An 18,877-nucleotide genomic window follows, 5' to 3' on the forward strand; every position below is an offset into this window, starting at 1 on the left:
AATGACCACTCGGCTCGGCCAGGCCGGTCCGAGTGAGGAACTACGAGCAAAAAATGTGTTCTAAGACCATCGTCGAACCGAACATTCGACGGCGGTCTCGGGGACTACACCCAGTGGGTGCACTCAGCGTGCCCCCACTGGATTAATGACCATTCGGCTCGGTCCGACCGGCCTGAGTGAAGAACTACAAAAAAAGAAAATGTGTGCTCTAAGACCCCCTCTGATGCAAGCATTCGACGGCGGTCTTAGGGACTACACCCAGTGGGTGCACTCAGCGTGCCTCCACTTGATCGTATTTCACTCAGGATGGCCCGGCCGGTCTGAGTGAAAGATGAACAAATGAGCACTAGCATCATAATTCAAAAACACCCAGGGGGTGTACAGAGTCAAGAAGGACAAGAAATAACCCAATCAGAAATCAACTTCCAATCGCACTTACTCGGACATTCGCCTCGAGAGTTGTACTAGCATCATAAGCCAGTTTGCTGGCTTCATACGCCTCCTTCAAACATTGCATCATCAAATTGGCTTGAATCATGGCCTCTTTGCTAGCCCTAGTTTGGTCCTCCGGAACATGATGCTGAGTGAAGACATGAGGTGGTGGAGTCGGTGTCGCAGCCGGAGGGATCAGCACTTGAGGCTGACCAGTCGGTCCCGAAGCTGGAGGAGTCGATACCAAAGGCAAAGTAGTTGACAATGGGGTGGCAAAGATAGCACCAGCTCAAGAAGAACCACCTTGCTCCTTATGTAGCTCTAGGCGGTGCACGGGGCGTTTGGCTTGACGGCACTCTCCGAGTGAGACTGTGAGAGACGGTCGAGGTCGTACCCTCCCCTCTTGTGTCCTTCTGAGGCTCGTCGTTGTCGCCCGCCAGGTGGATGATGTCCGTTGGTTCTGCAATCACTAAACAACAACAGCAATTTTATTGATCGTCGAATCGACCAGTGGAACAAAGCAGAGTGAAAACCGGTCATACCTTGTCGGGAAGTGGTTGCGTCTGCAGTATCCTCCTCCGCATGTTCCTTATCGATCTGCATGGGCAACATTGTAGAAGTAGCAGCTCTGGCGCATGATTCTCAGTCGGTCAGCAAAAGTATAAAGATCTGCAAGAGTAAGAAAGAGATAACACTCACGTTGACGGTATAGGAAGGGTGACCTTTATTCTGGGCAGAGCCTTCCAAGGTTTCGGTGGAGCGACCTTGAGATGCTTCACGGTCTTCTCATTCGGATCTGGCATCGCCGTCCGAGTGTGCTTCGGGTTCCTGACACTCGACGCCGAGGCCTTGCCCTGGTTGGCGGTCCGATCTTGGTTCACTTTGGTTCGGGGCTCAATGCGCGGAGGAGACTCGACCTCTTCACTATCTTCTGAGTCGTCACTGCCGTCCTCAGTATCTTCGGCATAGCTGTCCCAAGCACTCCCACCTCCACTCTCAGCACCTTCAACAAGTTGCTTTCCGTTCGGCATAGGTGAAAACATCTTCGTGAACTCCTGCAAAGTACAAAAATAAAAATCAGTCGGATGTTGTAAACAAAAGGAAAAACACTTGACAAGATAATTCTCACCTCCCCTAGTGGGTGCTCGACGTCGAAGGGTTGAACCTGTTTGGATCCACGTGGATTGTCACGAGCTCCGGTAATGCTTCTAAGCCATTGCATCACGGTCTCGTCCTTGACCTCCTCTAGGTGAGTCCGCGTGGAATCATATGGAGCCGAGTACTACCACATGGGATGGCTTCATGCCTGTAGGGGCTGGATCCGTCGACTAAGGAACACCTCTAACATATCCAAGCCCGTCACTCCGCCTCGGATCAGCTCGACTACAACTTCTACCTAGACTACTACTTCAGCTTTCTCCCCCTCGGCCACAGTCGGTGAGTGGTGGGCATTGAGCCTTGCCAACAAGAAGGGGGGGAGACCAGTCAATGAACCGGGAGATGTAATGTCATTGCAGTAAAACCAGGTCGACTGGCAACCTCTAACAGACTCGGGAAAAGTCATTGCAGGAAATGCACTCCTGCCTCTCATCTGGACACCCAAACCCCCACACAACTGGATCACGTGGTTCCTCGCATCACTCGAATTTGCTTTCTTGACCGACTGGGAACGGCATGTGAAGATAAGTTTGAATAACCCCTAGTGGGGATGACAACCCAAGAAGTTTTCACACATCGAGACGGAGGCGGCAAGATATGATATGGCACTCGGGGGAAGGTGGTGGATTTGCGCATCGAAGTAATTCAGAAATCCTCGAAAAATGAATGCGGGGCAAGGAGAAACCTCTCTCCGTGTGGGTGAGGAGGAGGACCTGCTCTCCGGGGCGCAGCGCAGGCTCGGCCTCCCCTCCCTCCGACAGCCTCCTCAAGACCCTGGGACTAGCAGGCCATCAGCGGCGAGCCCGTCTAGGTCCTCCATCGTGAACATCGACGGTAGCCAGTTGCCTTGGATCCAGCCCGGCGGCAGCACGGCCCGGGAACCCGACACCTTCTTCCCCTTGGCCGCCTTCTTGGCGCGCTCTAGCTTCGCCGTCTTGTCCCTCGCCATCTCTGTGGTGGTCGTCAGAGCCAAGCGGAGAGGCGCATCATAGAGGCAGAAGAGGTGGAGAGGCGAGGAGAAAGGGGGAGAAGAGAACACTGTTTCCTCCCTCGGCCGCATCGCTATTTATAACTACGTACCCGAGTCACTGACCCGTGGACCAGAGAGATCTCGGCGTATCCCACGACCGGAGACTGCGCAGTACATGACGATAAAGGGGGGCGAAAATTGAGGAGTCTTGCCCCCACTTGCCCCACTTACCACGCGCTTCTCCAAAATTTCGAATCCCATGAAATCCGGAGCCTGGCAGAGCAATCTGTTGCGTCAAAGATATCCATGTTCATTCGGGTCGGAACCAATGCTTGACGACTTGCCATTCGTCTCACTCGGACACACAACGAGCCAAAATCGATCGAGGCAACTGACAAGGAATCAAATTAACACCGGAGTCTGCAGAACTCGAAAGTACTTCCGAGACGTCAAGTCCAAGCAGATTCCGCTCCAATCCTTTTTCACCCGAACCCCGATCCATTCGGGGGCTAATGACGAGGACATGTATCTAAGGTAGGGTCCTATGCGTGACCTACAGACCCTATCCAAGGACACCACATACAATAACCCAAGGCCACAAGGTTAAGAGGAGACGCCGACTGAAATGCCCATGACCTACAAGTCACTCAGACACAGATTCCACTCGGAAGCCTCTCCTCCACTCGACCGCTTCTATTCACTCGGAGTACCAAACGTCACTCGACAACAGAAGGCCTAGAGCCACCTTGAGATGGCAAAGTTCGGGCGATCAGTTCATCACCATAAAGGGCATCTAATGCTAGCGTTACTTGTAACCCCAGCAACCTTTAATCTTACCATTGAGCCCTTGGGTAACAGGACATTCATGAGGGGCCAGCGGACTCTATATAAGCCGCCCCTCCACTCCTGCACAAGGGTTCGTACCCCCTGTAACTCAACACTCCAGAAAAACAAAGCTCCTGCAGCACCGAGACGTAAGATCTTTACCTCTTCTGAGAGGGACCTAAATTCGTAAATCCGAGTGTACAACCACACCGTAGCTAGACTATGCCCTCTCCTACGTACCCCGATACTCCATTGTCATTGTTCCCACGACAGGTAGTGGAGGTTGTGGGCCTCCGTTTGCGTTGATTCCACCTCCCAAAAATCACATATATTTCAAAATAATTCTCCGTAAATTTTATCGCGTTTGGACTTCGTTTGATATGGACATTCTGCAAAACAAAAAACATACAACAAATAGGAACTGACACTGGGCACTGGATCAATATGTTAGTCCCAAAAATAATATAAAATATTGCCAAAAATATGTAAAAGTTGTAGAATATTAGCATGAAACAATAAAAAATTATAGATATGACGTATCAGGCAGCAGCGACGGCAGCTACAAGTTTTCTCCACTGTTGCAGATCATCACCAAGTCCTACATCCTTGGTCTGAACCTCTTTTTTCTACTCCATGTTTACTGAATTTACTAAATGTGAGATGTGCTACTGAATTTTAGTTTCTGAACCACTTCACTGAATGTGAGATGTACCACTGAATTTCACTCAATAAACTGAGATGTACTGAGATGCCACAGCACAAGAGAGGAGTACCCTTGTAAAGTGTGCTGTCAACTTGTGAATTTTAGTGAATGTGAGTAAAATCTGTTCATTTTCTGGTTGGAATATTTGCACTAGTTTTGCTAGTTTAGAGTTTGGAGTATTGTGCACAGTTAACTAAACAATTTTGCAAGCATATGATCAGTAGTACTCCAAGAAGACTGCTAGTGCCAGCTAAAATTTGTGTTGTGGCAGTAACTGAAAGACCTACTGCTATGAGGCAAAGCTTTTTGCACGTGATATTACATGATGATGTTTGTGCCAAACCAAGTCATATGTGACTTGTAAGAAACTGCGGAGGGAGTAGTATCCTGGACGATTGGCAGGCCGCGTCGGGACGATTTCACAATCAAGGGCTTCGCCCCTGTCGGTGCAACAGCCACGGCCGCCGTCGCCCGGTGTTTTGTCCTAGGCTGCCACTCATCATCATCATCACCCTCTCGGGGTGTACCTCGGCAGACCGAAACGTTGACGCCGGCCCACCGGCCCTGTACGCAGCGGTACGTGCGGCGATGCATGTCCTCCTGTTTGTTGCTTTGCCTGTGGGTTTGTCTCAAGCCTGCATCTTCAAGTTTGACCGCACGACCTTCCGTGGCATCTTGACCACCAGCCACAGCCGACTGATCACACGCCCTGCACTTCCATCCACCTTCTCTCCCAGAGAGCTTGTCGGCCCTAGCAGAGAATGATGGCCCATGAAAGCAGCTGCCTTGCCTAGGCTTGGGCGCGTCGGAGACGGATGGCTGTAGCCGCGACCCACGAAGGCTCCCGTCATGGCGCCGGTCGCCGGCTAAGGCCGCAGCCCCAGGCGGTGCAGCCCACCGGAGGTGGCTGGCGCTAGCCGCGACAGCTCCATCTTGCCGCCGGCCATGGTCCGAGGCGACGGACCTCACCGCATCAGAATCTCTCGGACGGAGCATGGGATAAGGCAAGGGAAATATATTCAGGAGCTAATGAGAAGAAAAGGTTGTTTAGTTAGTTGCCGGGTCCACCAGGACACCTGTCAGCTGTTGATTGGCCCTGCAGGATAGTAGGTGCAGGGAACCCAGCAGGAGAGCCCGACCCCGCCCACGTACGATGAAATCCATGACGCACGCCGTATACATCGGTGATCGGTCGCGGAGAGGAGATAATTGCCGCTAGCGTGCGTGTCCTGTTGCTCTGCCGTGGAAGCCAGGGAGACCGGAGGAGAGAGCGGCAGGGCCGTTCCGTCCGCCGGCGCACGCGTCCAGCATCGGAAACGTGGTCGCGTGGAGGCTGCGATCTGTGAAGCCCGCCTCATATGGGCTCTCGCCGAAGCAAGAGGCTCCCGGCCAAACGGGCAGCGCAACTGGGCAAGTGGCATGCGCCGGTGGACATGGTGCGCCATGCGGAGCATAACAGGTCGCGTGCGTGGGAGTAATGCAGAGACGGTTTGGTAACTTCGATCGGGTTCGGGGCCTGGTACCGTGCGACGGTGCGAGTGCGCCGGAAGAGGGGAGCAGCGCAGGACGGATGGTGCGCAACTTCAACTCGAAATCATCCGTCCGTCCGTCGCAGGAAAACGACGCAGCAGCTCGGCGGCCAGACGAGGCGAGCGGATTGAAGTGGACGGCAGCGAGCACGAGGACATGATCGCAGATCGCGGATGGTTTCGCCGGGAACCTGTCGACGACGACAAGCGCTTTCGACGCCACCCGCCCACAGACCCCGGAGCATAAATGAAGGGAAGAAATGGAAAACGACGCACCAAAACCAAAACAGTGCTTAACTAGTGGCCACAGTCCACAGAGACGAGCGAACCCATAAAAGGACGAACCCAATTGCATTGGATCAAAGTCGACGAAGGCGACATCAAGCAGCTTTTGTACAAAAGCACGGAGAACATTAGAGACAGACGCGCACCACGTAAAGCATAGCTAGTACAACATCATTATCATTATCATCACCCGTGAGCACGTATCTAAGATGAGACGCTAAACCCAGGATACCAGTATCTTCTTAGCCCTGGATCCACATTATCTTATTCAGTTCCGGCCAAGGGCGACAGACCTCGTCCATCAGGGCAGGGTAGAGGCACGGCGTCACACCCTAGGCCTGGGCCCCAAGATCCATAGTCTTGGCCGCCTCCGGCTGGCTCTCCCCGGCGGTCTGGGCATCAGATTCCACGGGCTTGGCATCAGGCGAGCTCTCCTCCTCGGTCTTGGCATCAAGTCCCATAGGCTTGGCATCGGCCGAGCGCTCCTCGGAGGTCTGGGCATCATGTCCCGTCGGCTTGGCATCGGACGAGCGCTCCTCGGAAGTCTGGGCATCAAGTCCCGTCGGCTTGGCATCCGGCGAGCGCTCCTCGGAAGTCTGGGCATCAAGTCCCGTCGGCTTGGCATCCGGCGAGCGCTCGCCTGTCGGGCTCGTCCCGAACACCTTGGCGATGCGCTCGATGGGGATGCCGGGGAGGAACCGTGCGCCGGGGAACCCCCGCCCGGCCGCGAACGAGATCACCCTGTTGTACTTCTCGCACCAGTAGGCGGCGGTGGGCACGACGACCTGCGCCACCTGCGGGAACACCGGCAGCCCGTTGAGCGAGCGCCAGGCGGAGACGGCGAGGTGCTCGGCCGCCGGCTCGTAGCGCACGTACAGGTCTTTGGCCACCGGCTCGCAGCGCACGTAGAGGCCCTTGGCCACCGGCTGGACCATGCCGTACACGTCCTTGGCCACGCCCTTCACGCCGGACCGCCTCGCCCCGTCGGCGATCTCCCTGGCCAGCTCCGGCACGGCGTGGACCGCGTGGCACGCCTGCGCCGACGCGGACTTCACCGCCGGCGGGAGGTGCCGGCCCAGCTCCTGCACCGCGTCGTCCACCTGCCATTGCCCAATGCATACCACTTATTAGCAGCAACGAGCAACATTGTTCGAGTACCAACCACCATGCTTGAAATTGACGACAAGTGTCTCTGGATTGCCGTGACAAAACAAAATGAAATGCAACCGTGGCATGTGATTCCCCGGGGCACCACCTCGGGGTCTCCGCCAGTGCGCCGGAATCAAAGGAATCTAGTCGGGGTCGAGACACGGGCAGATTCCACGCACCGGCACGGAAAAATTCTCGACCACACAGCCCTACGCACCAAACCAAACTAGGCCCCACTCCACGCACCAGAACGGGAAAAATTCTCGATGGAACGGGAAGGAAACTGCAGAGGTTATGTGCACCGCTAGAAAATCCAGCGGCGTGTGCTGAGCATGGCAGTTTGGCAGCAGCAGTACAGCCGCGCTGTAACGGGCCGCGAAACGAGGGCAGCCGCACCCTCTGATGGAGATGGACCCTAAGCTAGGGTGGGGAAGGGGGGTGGCTCGCGAGCCGCGCGGGGGGCCGTACCTTGTGGTCGACGAAGGCGAGGACGTGGAGGGGGACGCCGTGGAGGCGGCGGGCGACGGGGCCGGCGACGCGCCTGACGGCGGACTCGACGGCGTCGACTCTGGGGCGAAGCGAGCCGGAGTGGTCCCTGGCGAGCGCGTAGAGCGCCGCGATGCACACGGCCGCCTGCACCGCCACCACGTGCACGAACCCCAGGCGCCTCAGCCTCGGCCTCTCCTGCAAGCAACCAACCGAACACGAAACGCCCAAATTCAGAACCGAATCGGCGCAAACTCCGCACCGAATCGAGCCGAGAAGCAAGGTGGGAGAGGATGGGAGGGGAGGGATTTCGTTGCGCGTACCGCCTGCGGGCTGGCGTCCGCCATCGCTCGCGAACCGCCTGCGAATCGAAGGAACGAACGAACGGGGGGTTTCTGGAAGCTAGCTGGTGGGGGAATGCGAATGCGGCTCGGCGGAATTTTCCTCCTTCCTGCTACAGCTAAAACGGGGAGCGAAATGGCAGGGCCGGGATGGGGGGCCTATGTAGGCGCGCGAGGGATGTGGCGGGGCCGTCCGATGGGGAGGGCGTTCGATCGGAGCCGTCGTCGACACGGCGCCAGAAGAAGGGCCCGGGTCTGGGAGCGGAGCCGGTACGACGTGGCTGGCGTGAGCGGCACGTGGCCGGGACGGGAGGGGCACGTCGCTAGCGGCGATATCTTTTCCTCGTCGGTCCGTGCGCCGAGAGGAGAGAGAGATAATTGGACTTTGGGCAGATGGACGGCTCTGGTGACCGGAGTCTGGCGCCGTGATGTCACGGTACGGTGGTGATGTAGTGCCGTGATGTAGTAGTGTAGTGTATTGTAGACTTTTGCCTTCTGGAATTCTTTTTTTTTTTAGGAAAACCTTTGCCTTCTGGATGGAAGTGTGTGTATGTTTGTTGGGTTTTGGCCGTTTTGGTGCGATGATATGGGCCGTCCACCGTCAGCTTTCGTTTATGAGAGAATGCTTTTTGCCTGAAAAATAAGCTGCGAAATCTGCAGGGACACTATTTTCACATGAATGAATTATTATGTACGAACACTTCTTGTCACGGTGGTTGAGCAGCATCGTCTTGTTTTTTAGCAATCGTGCCCGGGAAATCAAACGCCTCGATAGACCGAACCGTACGAAGGAAGGAAGTTCCGTCACCGGCACGTTGATGCGCTTGTGTGATCATCACACTGCGCCACCGCGCGCTTGCTCACGTGTGTGGTGCGTCGGGTCTTCACCACCTTCACGCAGTGCCTTCGGGCTGGAACAAGATCTTCGCCACACTGTAGATCCCGGACCAGAAAGGGAACAATCGATATGTCGTGATGGTTTATAGTACTCCTACTAAATTAATTGGCTCCCGCAGGTGATGCCACACTAACCACCAAAGCAAACCCCTATCTGCTGCTGGCATTGCCAGATTGTGCCGGGCAGTTGACTGATGTTAGCAAAGATCATTTTTTGCGGGGGATGTTGGCAAGATCCATGGGCCAAAGGAATGATCCCTTCATCTTGGCTCTTGGGCCCGCCACAAGCGAAGCATATGCACCATCTAGCATTAAACTTTTCTTCAAACTAAGACCCAAAAAAGGTGAACCAAGCACCGTGCAGCATAATAAACACAGCAGTGTGAGAAGCTAACCCGAACCAGTTGGCACTTAGCAATATTAACGGAGAAAACTGGGCTCACCTTTTACTTGTTAAGTTTGAGCAAGCGGACGACAATGATGACTATCATTCTATCAATATTCTACTCCCACGCGCAACAATCAATTTGTAGAATCATACATAAGAACATACAACCCTCTTCTCTGTTAGATGCCTTCTAGCTTTTGAGGTTCGATCACTATTATTGTTTTCTGACATCAAATAGCGGGACAGGGACGAGCACGTTTAGCTGCAGCGTTGCACAACTCGGACATGATGATCAACCGGACGTGATGTTAGCCATTGGCAGCTACGCGTAGCTGCATCCAGCAGAAGCATACCGTTGTACAGACCTGAGCTCTCGTTGCAGGAAGCAAAGCATGCGGCACAGGTTTCAGACCTATCGAGTGAAGGCTGCGGAGTCCCTCTCCTGTTCTACAGTGATGCCAGGGCTGAGCCCATCTTGCATCTGCTGCCCAGATCCCTGTGTACAGTGCACATGTTAGATGGAGTAAATAAATAAATGCGATTTTGAAGGTTGTTACATGGAAACAAAACAATTGTGAAAGCACGGGGGCTCGAACAAAGGTATTATCCATAGAGGCAAAACTAGACAAATGCAAAGTGCAGGTTTATGTGCCTTGGCAGGGAATAGCCATATGGTGGTATTTCTAGTGTTGCCGATGTTCCGTCATAAACAAAGATGTACAATCACAGTACAAACAAAGATGTACGATCACAGTACAAGATGTGAAGATGACTGTTGAAAACTATTTGTGAACAACTTACTTGCGCCTGCAAAGATGACAATGGTAGCTGCTGTTGGTCTTGTGGCATATAAGCTTGTGGTTGAGACAGCCTGTAGTAAGGCTCCTTCAGTTCAAGCTTGGCAGTGGATGTCTGCAGGATGCCATCTGGCTCCGCACCCACACCCCACATTTTGGCTTCCGGTAAGAATCAGAAGACCACAGGAATGATGAGCTTCAGAAATTCATGAGCAATAGATTGAGTACTAGTGGTAAAAAAAGATAAAAGGGTGTCCAACCTGACATTGTCAAGTATATTGTGTAGCTTTGTGCACTGTGGGCCACCAAATGCAGGCGGCCGGTTATTTCTTGGCCAGCCATGACATATAATGGCTGTGCAAGTACACATCGCAACTGGTACCAGTGAGTCGTAGGGGAGCCAGGAGCAGTGGTAAGCCATCTTTGCACGGTGCTACATTAAATATATCAGATTTTTAATACCAGGGAAATGAATAAAGGGATTGAAGACAGAACTATTAATGCAATACAGCACCCAGAAAAATAATACTAACAGATCAAAATATACTGACCTCCCGTTGAACAGCACATCAAACCAACAGGCTAGCCCATGCACCCTAGTGCCAACAGAGGATACAAAACTCAGGGGAATATCAATCTCGTAAAGGTCCTCTTCCTGAAAATGAAATACGATGATGCCACATTTTGTACAAACAAAAACAACTTCCACAAAAAATACAATTAACTTCAATATCATCTCAATGTATCTCACCTTCATGCTAGTGAAATCAAGTGTATGATGCGTAGATTGAGAAATCAACAATCTTGGATCAAATGCATCCACCACGGGCTGCATGAGAATTACAAACACATTTAGATTCAACAATAAGAAACAGTCGCTCAGAACAACAGCACTCATTCTTGGGTCATATACAAAGTACAAAAGTAGCAAAAAAATAGTAATGGCATGCTTCAAGCCTTCAACTGCATCAGAACCGAGCAGGAATCATGAAAGAAATAGCCAGAGTGTTCATCTCAGTATGGTAACTTGTGAAATCCATAAGAAATAGAGCACAAGTAATTCTAGCAATTAACTGGTAAGATCGGATCACGGCCAGATAACTTATGAGATCCATGAGAAACAGATTACGATTAATTTTATCAATTAGCTAGTCGGAAACAGAAAGCAAAACATTTCACAGGTCAACTTGTTACGGGTATTCCATTGTTACTATACTAAGTGTCTAAATACTACTCCCTCCATTCCTTGATATAAGGTGTATAGATTTTTGAGAAAAAATCTGAAATATAAGGTGCATTGAGTTGCACCACTCGTTTGAATATATTTTTTAGGAATTTGATTACATTTCCTTATATCAGGCAAGCTCCTCTATTTACTCATGTCAATTAGTCAGGTGTAAACTCACCCAAAACTTGTGAAGTTTTCCCTCCATGTGCGTTCTTTAATTTCCGTGCCAAAAACTATACACCCTATATTTAGGAATAGAGGGAGTAATATATTGGAGAATAGTAGGTTCTTTTCAACAAAACATGAGGCAAGAAGCTGAAGCACCTGATTATCCATGATGAAAGCAAAACCAACGATCAGCTACAAATGGCTCAAATAAAAGTATTTACTAGTGACACTGAGTGTCAATGCAATTCCAATCTAAAGTATGGTGTGGGAGGAAACATGCTTACAGAGGTAGCTAAAAAAATTTACAGACAACATGAAAACACACATTTAACAATCAATTTACCATGGCTAGCTGCAGTGAAGTGCAAAATGCTAACTAGTAAGAAAGATCAAGTAGTGTGCACCTGTGAAAAGTATCCGTCAAACGCTGAGCCATGCAAGGGTGTAAGATCAACACCAAAGAAGTTATGCTGCTGCCAGAAGAGAGACTGCAAGTACACCAAAACTCAACATAAGACTGCAGAACTCAGAGAGATCTGGATTACTCTTTTCAGTAAAAAGATAAACGCAAAGCAAATCCTGCAGAGATGGTAGTTAGCACTCCACCAGTTTGGAATGCCCACGCTTTCCAAGATTTATCTTTCACCAACAATTAGTTCAACCAACACATGTATGTGATGTAAAATTAATACCGTTGGAAAGAGCAGTGAAAACGAACCAACAGTGTCTAGAAAACTGTTACTGTTGGAAACGATGAAAATGAATCCAACGGTATAACTTCTGTATCATGTGATGTATAACTTCTGTATCATGTGATCTACATATTGTTGAACTAATTGTTCATCAATGTTAAATCTCCAAAAGCGCGATATCTAACATTTCCAAACAGAGGGAGTACCATTACACAACAACTGTGCTGATTTTTATATTAGTTTGCATTTTTAAGCTGCGACGTCCTGATTAGATTCTTGTCACTTGTGAAGTCTTAAATACTCCCTCCATTTCACATTACTTGATATCCTGAATTTCCGCACTTCCACCAGGCACCAAATGAAAAAGACTATATTGCCCCTTCTGCATTCATTTACTAGGAAAGGTAAATCAGCTAGTAGAATGACATTACTAGGAAAGGCGTACATGAAGAAAAGAAAGTGAAAAATTGACTGGGTGACAGGTAGGACGACAAGGGAGTTCAAAAGGCAGAGAACCATTTTTGCATTTAGGACAGGAGGACAAAAAGGATGAATGCTCAACTTTGCAAAAAAAATAAAGAAACAATGCCATTTACAGAAATTATGGACACACTTCGCATTTTCAATTGTAAACAATTTAGTGTTGGACATGCTTGGGATTCCTGTGATTAGCTGGTTGCTTTAAACACAGACGGATTCACACATTCCTCTCTACTTTACAGTTTATATATGCTAAAGATATCGACCGATGAAGGACTGGACTTGAAGCTAAATCAACGAACCACCAATCTCATACTCCCTCCGTCCCAAAATTCTTGTCTTAGATTTGTCTAGATACGGATGTACCTAATACTAAAACGTGACTTGATACATCCATATTTGGACAAATCTAAGACAAGAATTGAGGGAGTAGATACAAATGACTGAGCACAGAAGCCTCATATCGTGTACCGTTCTATCTTATATCATGCATAACAAGAACACAAAAGCAAATACACCACCAAATCCAGTAACTATGCTTTATTATAATTCACCAAAGTGATACAGTGGGATTAATAAAACCACAGAAAACACCTGATAATAAGAATGTAGGGTTTAGCAAATGACAGTACCTTGTTTGCCATTTCAACATAGAGGTATTCATCGGAAAATGGAGCCATATGGATCCTAGAAAATGTTCAAGAAGTCAAGCAGCAATGAGTAGCTTTTTAATGATTTATAGAACCATACATGCAAGCTCGTTGTTTACAACATTTCAGGCAGAGCCAAACTGCTTGTAAACCCATTTAATATCAGTCTTGCACAAAGTTTGAACATATTCCAATCCATCACAAAAAAATGATTCGGAACTTTCAAATGACATCATTTTGATATGATGTTCTATTGGTGTATGACAATTCCAGAATACAGATGTTATCAAACTGACTGCCTATACAGTGTGACCTGTTCTTTTATTGCTGATAAATTGTTGGTATTGTCAACATGGATTTACAACATTGCCAACACATCCATTCTGTGTACAAGGTCCAAAACAATTTTCCAAGTTAAAACCATGCAGTCACACAAAGCACAGCCTTATGAACCAAAACACTAGCCAGAGTTACACGATATGACTATATACCAGATAGGTGGTGGATACCCTGCTCTAAGAACATGTAAAATGCACTGTCATCATCTGGTATTTTTCTTTGATCGTATAACAGATAAATTTTCTCAAAAATTCACAAGTGCGATTTATAGCTTCAATCTTTTAGCAAGGCAGGCGTCATGGCAATATTTTGTGGGCCTCGAACCTGGCCCGACCATTTCAGCGTTATATTTCTGAGCACTATTAGTTTATTTCATTGTTCATGTCAGGTTTTAGTTCAGGCCTGTGGACCAAGCCCGAAAGACTGGGCTGTCCATGAGGGAGGCTACTAAGGATGATTAACTAATGCAAGTGCCCCTTTTGCAAGGAGAAAAAAGCCAGGCACATACATGAAGAAAAGAAGAAATGCTAAAGAACAATTGATTAAGAGCACAGGAAAATAATGATTATATTGGAAAATATATAACCATACACAGAATAAATGAAAAGTGGAGACAGATGCCAAAAGTAATTATTATCCGGAGTTAATCATAAGAAACACACCTTCCAGTTGTTGGAAACATTTTACCATCTGGAGCAAGGAATCTGTCCCTAGCTATGACATAGGACTCCAGCATTCTTTCATTCACCAAAAGGGTTCCTACAAAACATTATAATAATAAATCATAATACAAATTTCAGAAAGTAAACTAATAATTATTTTATTATTCCTCAAAATAATGAGCGCACAAGTGAATGTTGGAACACAAACACATTTTGAACAAAAACATACAGACAAACCAAAAACCTGCACTAGAAACAATGGGCTAGATCAAAACGTGATACTTGATTCTCTGGAGACATTTAATCATTCTAAGGGCCTATCAACTTTTGAGTTAGTATTCCAAATTTCTAACTTCAGAATGCTAGCAGTATGCAAATTGCTAAGGTGTGATCCTGCTATGACAGCTATAAAAGCTGCTAGTGCTATGTGTCAAATTACAGTACTTTGGACCTGGACTTTCAACCATACTATAATAAACTGTTGAATCAAACATACAGCAGGACCTTGTCTACAAAAATAGTCCACAGGTTATAACCAGTACACATTGGAGCAGTTTATAATGTACTCTAGTATGTGTCGTTTAGAGCTACCAGGGGCTGAGACAAACCCAGGAATTCTCACTTCTCAATATATCAACAGGTGTGCATTGAACATTGCTAAAAATATATACTGATTGGTATGCATACAGATAGACAAAGCACAAAAGGATAGAACTGTCCAGAAAATTAGCTGAGAACCATACCCATAGGCTCAGAAATCAGTATATCAGCTTTTTCTGGAAGTTCAACTTCCTCGACTTTGCCTTTGATGATCTATTTAGAAGAGGGGGATGTACAGTTTCAGTAGAGTCAAAGGAAAGACTGAAAAGGAACATATTGAATCCAACTTATATAAAACAAACCGTGATTCGTTGTCCAAACGATGGGTTCCCAGAAATAAGCCGTTGGGCATGTTCAACCATTTCAGATGCCTCAACTGCATAGACATGTTTGGCACCAGCCTGGTATTTACATGACAAACAGCACCTGTTATGTTATCAGACACGAAAGTGACAAAAGTCAAAGAACCAATGAAGAAGTTTCGAGCGCACCTGTGCAGCAAATAATGAAAGAATACCGCTACCAGCTCCAACGTCAACCACAACTTTACCCTCGAAGTCGGCCCGGTTTTCCATTACAGCAGCATAGTATGTTCCTGGAGCGAAAGAAAATGCACTTACTATATATATGCAGAAGATGAGTTTAATGCCATGTTGATAACTGAATCAAAAACTGAAAATTTTAGTTCAAAAAAGGTAAGCATTTCTCAAATTTCATACGGTGTAAATTTAGTTGAGTATTTAACGTCAGGTAGAGATATTGACCTGTCCTCACAAAATCTTGCAACATATTTTGCTGATGTAATAGCTGGCCATAGTAGTGGAAATACATCTGTGCTGATGATGCCTCAATTTTTGTATCAAATTTACTTTTGCAAGCCACTATTGATCCATTCTCCAATGATTCACCTGTCAGATAACCAGCAATATGTTAGACATGATAAGAAGCTATGGTTATTCTTTCACCAAAGAGAAAGGAAAAATTGAATTTGTGGCATCATTTCTGGTGTAAGTTATTCGATGAACAAGTCACGGCTATTTCTCAGGTGCCAGTGCCACACAGAAACAAGATATACCAAAGATGTACATACTTTTAGTGAATTCATCATGCACGTTTTACATGCATTCATAAAGCATTAAAATGTGCTAGTTTTAAATGTGCCTACCAAAGGAAGGGGAGGGAGATGGCATCGTTCAGCTAGTGTTAGAATAATGTGTCAAACCGCATGGTAGCTAGCATGTGTAAAAGAAAAGGAACTTGTCTTGTATTTGAGGGTCACTATTGACTGTTTATATACTGCAGATGGAGCTGATGGCATGCATGTAACTCTAATAAAAACTAACATTAAGAGAAATACTCGGAGATAATGCAACAAATATACTACTTAAATTATCAGAAACAAGAAATGAAAGGACAAACCAGCTTTTCCACTGATAGTTTGTTGTTTCCATCGTTGAAAAGCTAGAGAGAAGGCTTTGCTCTCGGCTTCTGTCCTAAGAACAACCTTAATTGCTCTTGAAAACAATTTCTGCCTCAAAGAACTGAGAGTTAACATGAAGCCATTTCATATGTACTACAAGAAAATTCCAATATACAGGGCCAGAAAATTATTAACAAATATTCACAGAACTTCACCACTAGCCTACGTGGAGGAAATTTAGCGAGGTATTAAGAGGATGGCAAAGAAAAAGTGTTAAATGGCACGGGATCCATCTTTACACCAAATCAAGACAAAGTATCCAGAGTTTTATCAGGCTCTATTCCAGAATAGCTACCACCACAATCCTTTGCAAACAGAAAAAAGGTGTCGAGGTTTGTTGCTTTTTATACAAATTTGAAGCTACATTAAAGTGCATTTAGAAGAGTCATGCTTAGATCATACTACAATTTCATCTACTATTGATCAAGTCACTATTAGCATAAAACGTGCCAAAAATACTGTGTCACAGAATACAAAATGCCATGGAATCTGCATTATTCGTGCCATGATACAGAAATAGTATTTTCAAAATTCACCAAATCACCACTCGAGCATTTCTAGAGGAAATTAATTGATTCTCTACCTCGATATCAGGTACCCTGCAATAACCAATCCTTAAACAGAAAACTGGGCGAAGCTAGCACGACACATTTTCAACGGGGGCACGCCGTACATCGAACAGAGGCACGAAGCTAACTAAAACCCAGAGGAGCAACTGAAGAGTACCTCTTCCACGCCAGCCTTGGCCTCGGTCTCGCCGCTCACGCAGAGCCACTCCATCAGCCCCAGCTTGAATATCTGCAGAACCAGAAACATTACTCATCCGAAACCACAGCAATGGCACGCGCCCCTCAGAACCACACAAATTCGAGCCCAGCCGCACCCGGACCACTCCCACCGCTCCACTCCTCCCCAAAATCACGGAGATCACGGCGCGTACCTGCGCGTCGGAGAGGTCGATCTGGAACGCCTGCTCCGCGCCGGGCCTGACGAGGCTGAGGCGCGGCGCCCCGGAGGCGGGGTCCAGGCCGAACACGGCCTTGCCGGCGGCCTCCTGCGAGGCGGCGGCGTTGACGTCGGAGAAGGAGACGTTGGGGAACATGTCCGCCGACGCCATTCTCGGATCCCGGCGCGGTTCCGAGCGCCGCGGCGGGGGAGAAGCGGGGGCTAGCTAGGGTTTTGGGGGCGGGGCGGGGCGGGAGGGTGGTGGCTCGCGTGGAGCTGGCAGCCGTTTGTACGCGTGGGGGTGGGGGGAGGGGAGCGCCTGGACTTTTTTACGCCTCGTGCTCCTTTCTTTCCTCCCCTCTCGTTGCTCTGCGGATTTTAATTTCCGGCGGAGACGACGCTCCGCCGGTGCCACGGCGACGCGCTGAGTTCGAGCTCGCTACCGGAGCTTGTCGATGACAAATGGGACCGAGATGTTCGCTGCAATTTTTGGGCCTACTTGCCAGTGAGATGGTGAGGTTCTCGCTTGTGTGTGTAGCGGCAGTCTCGGTTAAAGCCGACGTGTACGGCTGTGACGTGAGGCTTTACTGCAGACTGGTGGGCGACGGGGAAATGCCGGTGCAGTGTTTCCCCGGACCCACAGTTCAGTCAGTGAGTTCAGGGCAACGATGAGTTTGACACTGGACACTGGGATCTGGTGGTACTAAAATATCAGTGCGGGTGGGCTTTCAGGCCTATTGGATTTGTTCTTTGGCAGGCCCAACTATTTTGGGTCACATCGATGTTCATTCTAGACCGGAAAACATGGAAAATTAAATTAAATCCTACTTTATGCTCCGACAAACGCTTCTTTATCGACTTCTAAATCTCGTCCCAACGTTCGAGTGGTTATTGCGATTTTTAAAGTTGATTATAGCTAAGGCGTTTTCAATCTTCAGCGGCGTATAATGGGAGGAAGAAAAGGGCTAATAGGTTTTGCAATGTAATGTTATTGTACTAACAGCCTGCGTCCAGTTGTCTTTCCATTGTGTCGCTTTTTTGGCGGGGTAGCTGTTGTTCCTTGATAAATATCATATATATAAGATGTCATTTTCAGAAACATGCACACCTTCATTGTTATCCGCCTACCCCCCATGGTCAGAGATAGATGTGACCGATTGAACCGGGGTCGGAGACAACGGTGTCATCGATGGAGGCGAGGCGGTGCCTTAGCTGTGTGGGTGTGAGGAGGAGGATCGGCGTTGGAGAAGTGAAATGTTCAAAAGGATGGGGGCCAGATGACGACTTGGACAGGGCAACAAGGCGGCGTGCCAATGATGCTAGCCGCTGGTAGCGGGGGACATATGATTAGAATGATGGCGATAGATGGGTCAGTGAGCGTTGACGTCAGTGGTTGGCTCGTCCCAGAGGCTCTATTTCACACAAAGAGTGTGTGATAGGAGCACTCGGAGAACACGCTCGATGAACCAAGTTCCAATGCAATCAAGGCTCCTTTGATTTTAAAGAAACTTCATAGGATTTGAAGGTTTTGATCCTTAAGATTTTTTTTCCTACAATGGTCGTTTGATTCACATGATTTGAATCCTTAGGAATTTTTCTATATGATTCATTTATACTCCATTTTGAATGAATTTTTTCCCTCATACTTGTCAGTATAATTATTTTGTTTTTCT

At 48.1% G+C, this 18,877-nt stretch overlaps 2 protein-coding genes across 2 annotated transcripts; both read right to left on the reverse strand.

The window, feature by feature from the left end:
• Window positions 1-5,949: 5,949 nt before the first annotated feature.
• Window positions 5,950-8,033, reverse strand: LOC123043752 (stress-related protein). The gene is made up of 3 exons (XM_044466311.1): window positions 7,861-8,033; window positions 7,520-7,735; window positions 5,950-7,002 (listed from the first exon to the last, which is right to left on the reverse strand). The coding sequence occupies exons 1-3, from the start codon at window positions 7,882-7,884 to the stop codon at window positions 6,235-6,237; spliced, it is 1,008 nt and encodes a 335-aa protein (XP_044322246.1). The 5' UTR covers window positions 7,885-8,033; the 3' UTR covers window positions 5,950-6,234.
• A 1,162-nt stretch (window positions 8,034-9,195) lies between these two features.
• On the reverse strand, window positions 9,196-17,478 carry LOC123043753 (probable histone-arginine methyltransferase CARM1). Its single transcript, XM_044466312.1, has 15 exons — window positions 17,200-17,478; window positions 16,986-17,057; window positions 16,199-16,307; window positions 15,544-15,687; window positions 15,271-15,374; window positions 15,082-15,180; window positions 14,923-14,992; window positions 14,180-14,276; window positions 13,161-13,215; window positions 11,761-11,844; window positions 10,712-10,789; window positions 10,512-10,615; window positions 10,221-10,393; window positions 9,965-10,119; window positions 9,196-9,659 (listed from the first exon to the last, which is right to left on the reverse strand). Exons 1-15 carry the CDS (start codon window positions 17,374-17,376, stop codon window positions 9,576-9,578), a joined length of 1,605 nt encoding a protein of 534 aa, XP_044322247.1. The 5' UTR covers window positions 17,377-17,478; the 3' UTR covers window positions 9,196-9,575.
• Between the last annotated feature and the right edge of the window lie 1,399 nt (window positions 17,479-18,877).

Source organism: Triticum aestivum, chromosome 2B (assembly GCF_018294505.1).
Source record: "Triticum aestivum cultivar Chinese Spring chromosome 2B, IWGSC CS RefSeq v2.1, whole genome shotgun sequence".
NCBI classification, from domain to species: domain Eukaryota; kingdom Viridiplantae; phylum Streptophyta; class Magnoliopsida; order Poales; family Poaceae; genus Triticum; species Triticum aestivum.

Excerpts from the sequence above, each read along its gene's own strand:
- LOC123043752 (XM_044466311.1), bottom strand. The coding sequence starts at position 7,884 with ATGGCGGACGCCAGCCCGCAGGCG. Across the intron at positions 7,736-7,860 it reads CGGACGCCAGCCCGCAGGCG|GAGAGGCCGAGGCTGAGGCG; the intron begins GTACGCGCAACG and ends GGTTGCTTGCAG. Across the intron at positions 7,003-7,519 it reads TCGCCTTCGTCGACCACAAG|GTGGACGACGCGGTGCAGGA; the intron begins GTACGGCCCCCC and ends GGGCAATGGCAG.
- LOC123043753 (XM_044466312.1), bottom strand. The coding sequence starts at position 17,376 with ATGGCGTCGGCGGACATGTTCCCCAACGTCTCCTTCTCCGACGTCAAC. Across the intron at positions 10,616-10,711 it reads TTGATTTCACTAGCATGAAG|GAAGAGGACCTTTACGAGAT; the intron begins GTGAGATACATT and ends TTTCATTTTCAG. Across the intron at positions 10,394-10,511 it reads GATGTGCTGTTCAACGGGAG|CACCGTGCAAAGATGGCTTA; the intron begins GTCAGTATATTT and ends TATTTAATGTAG.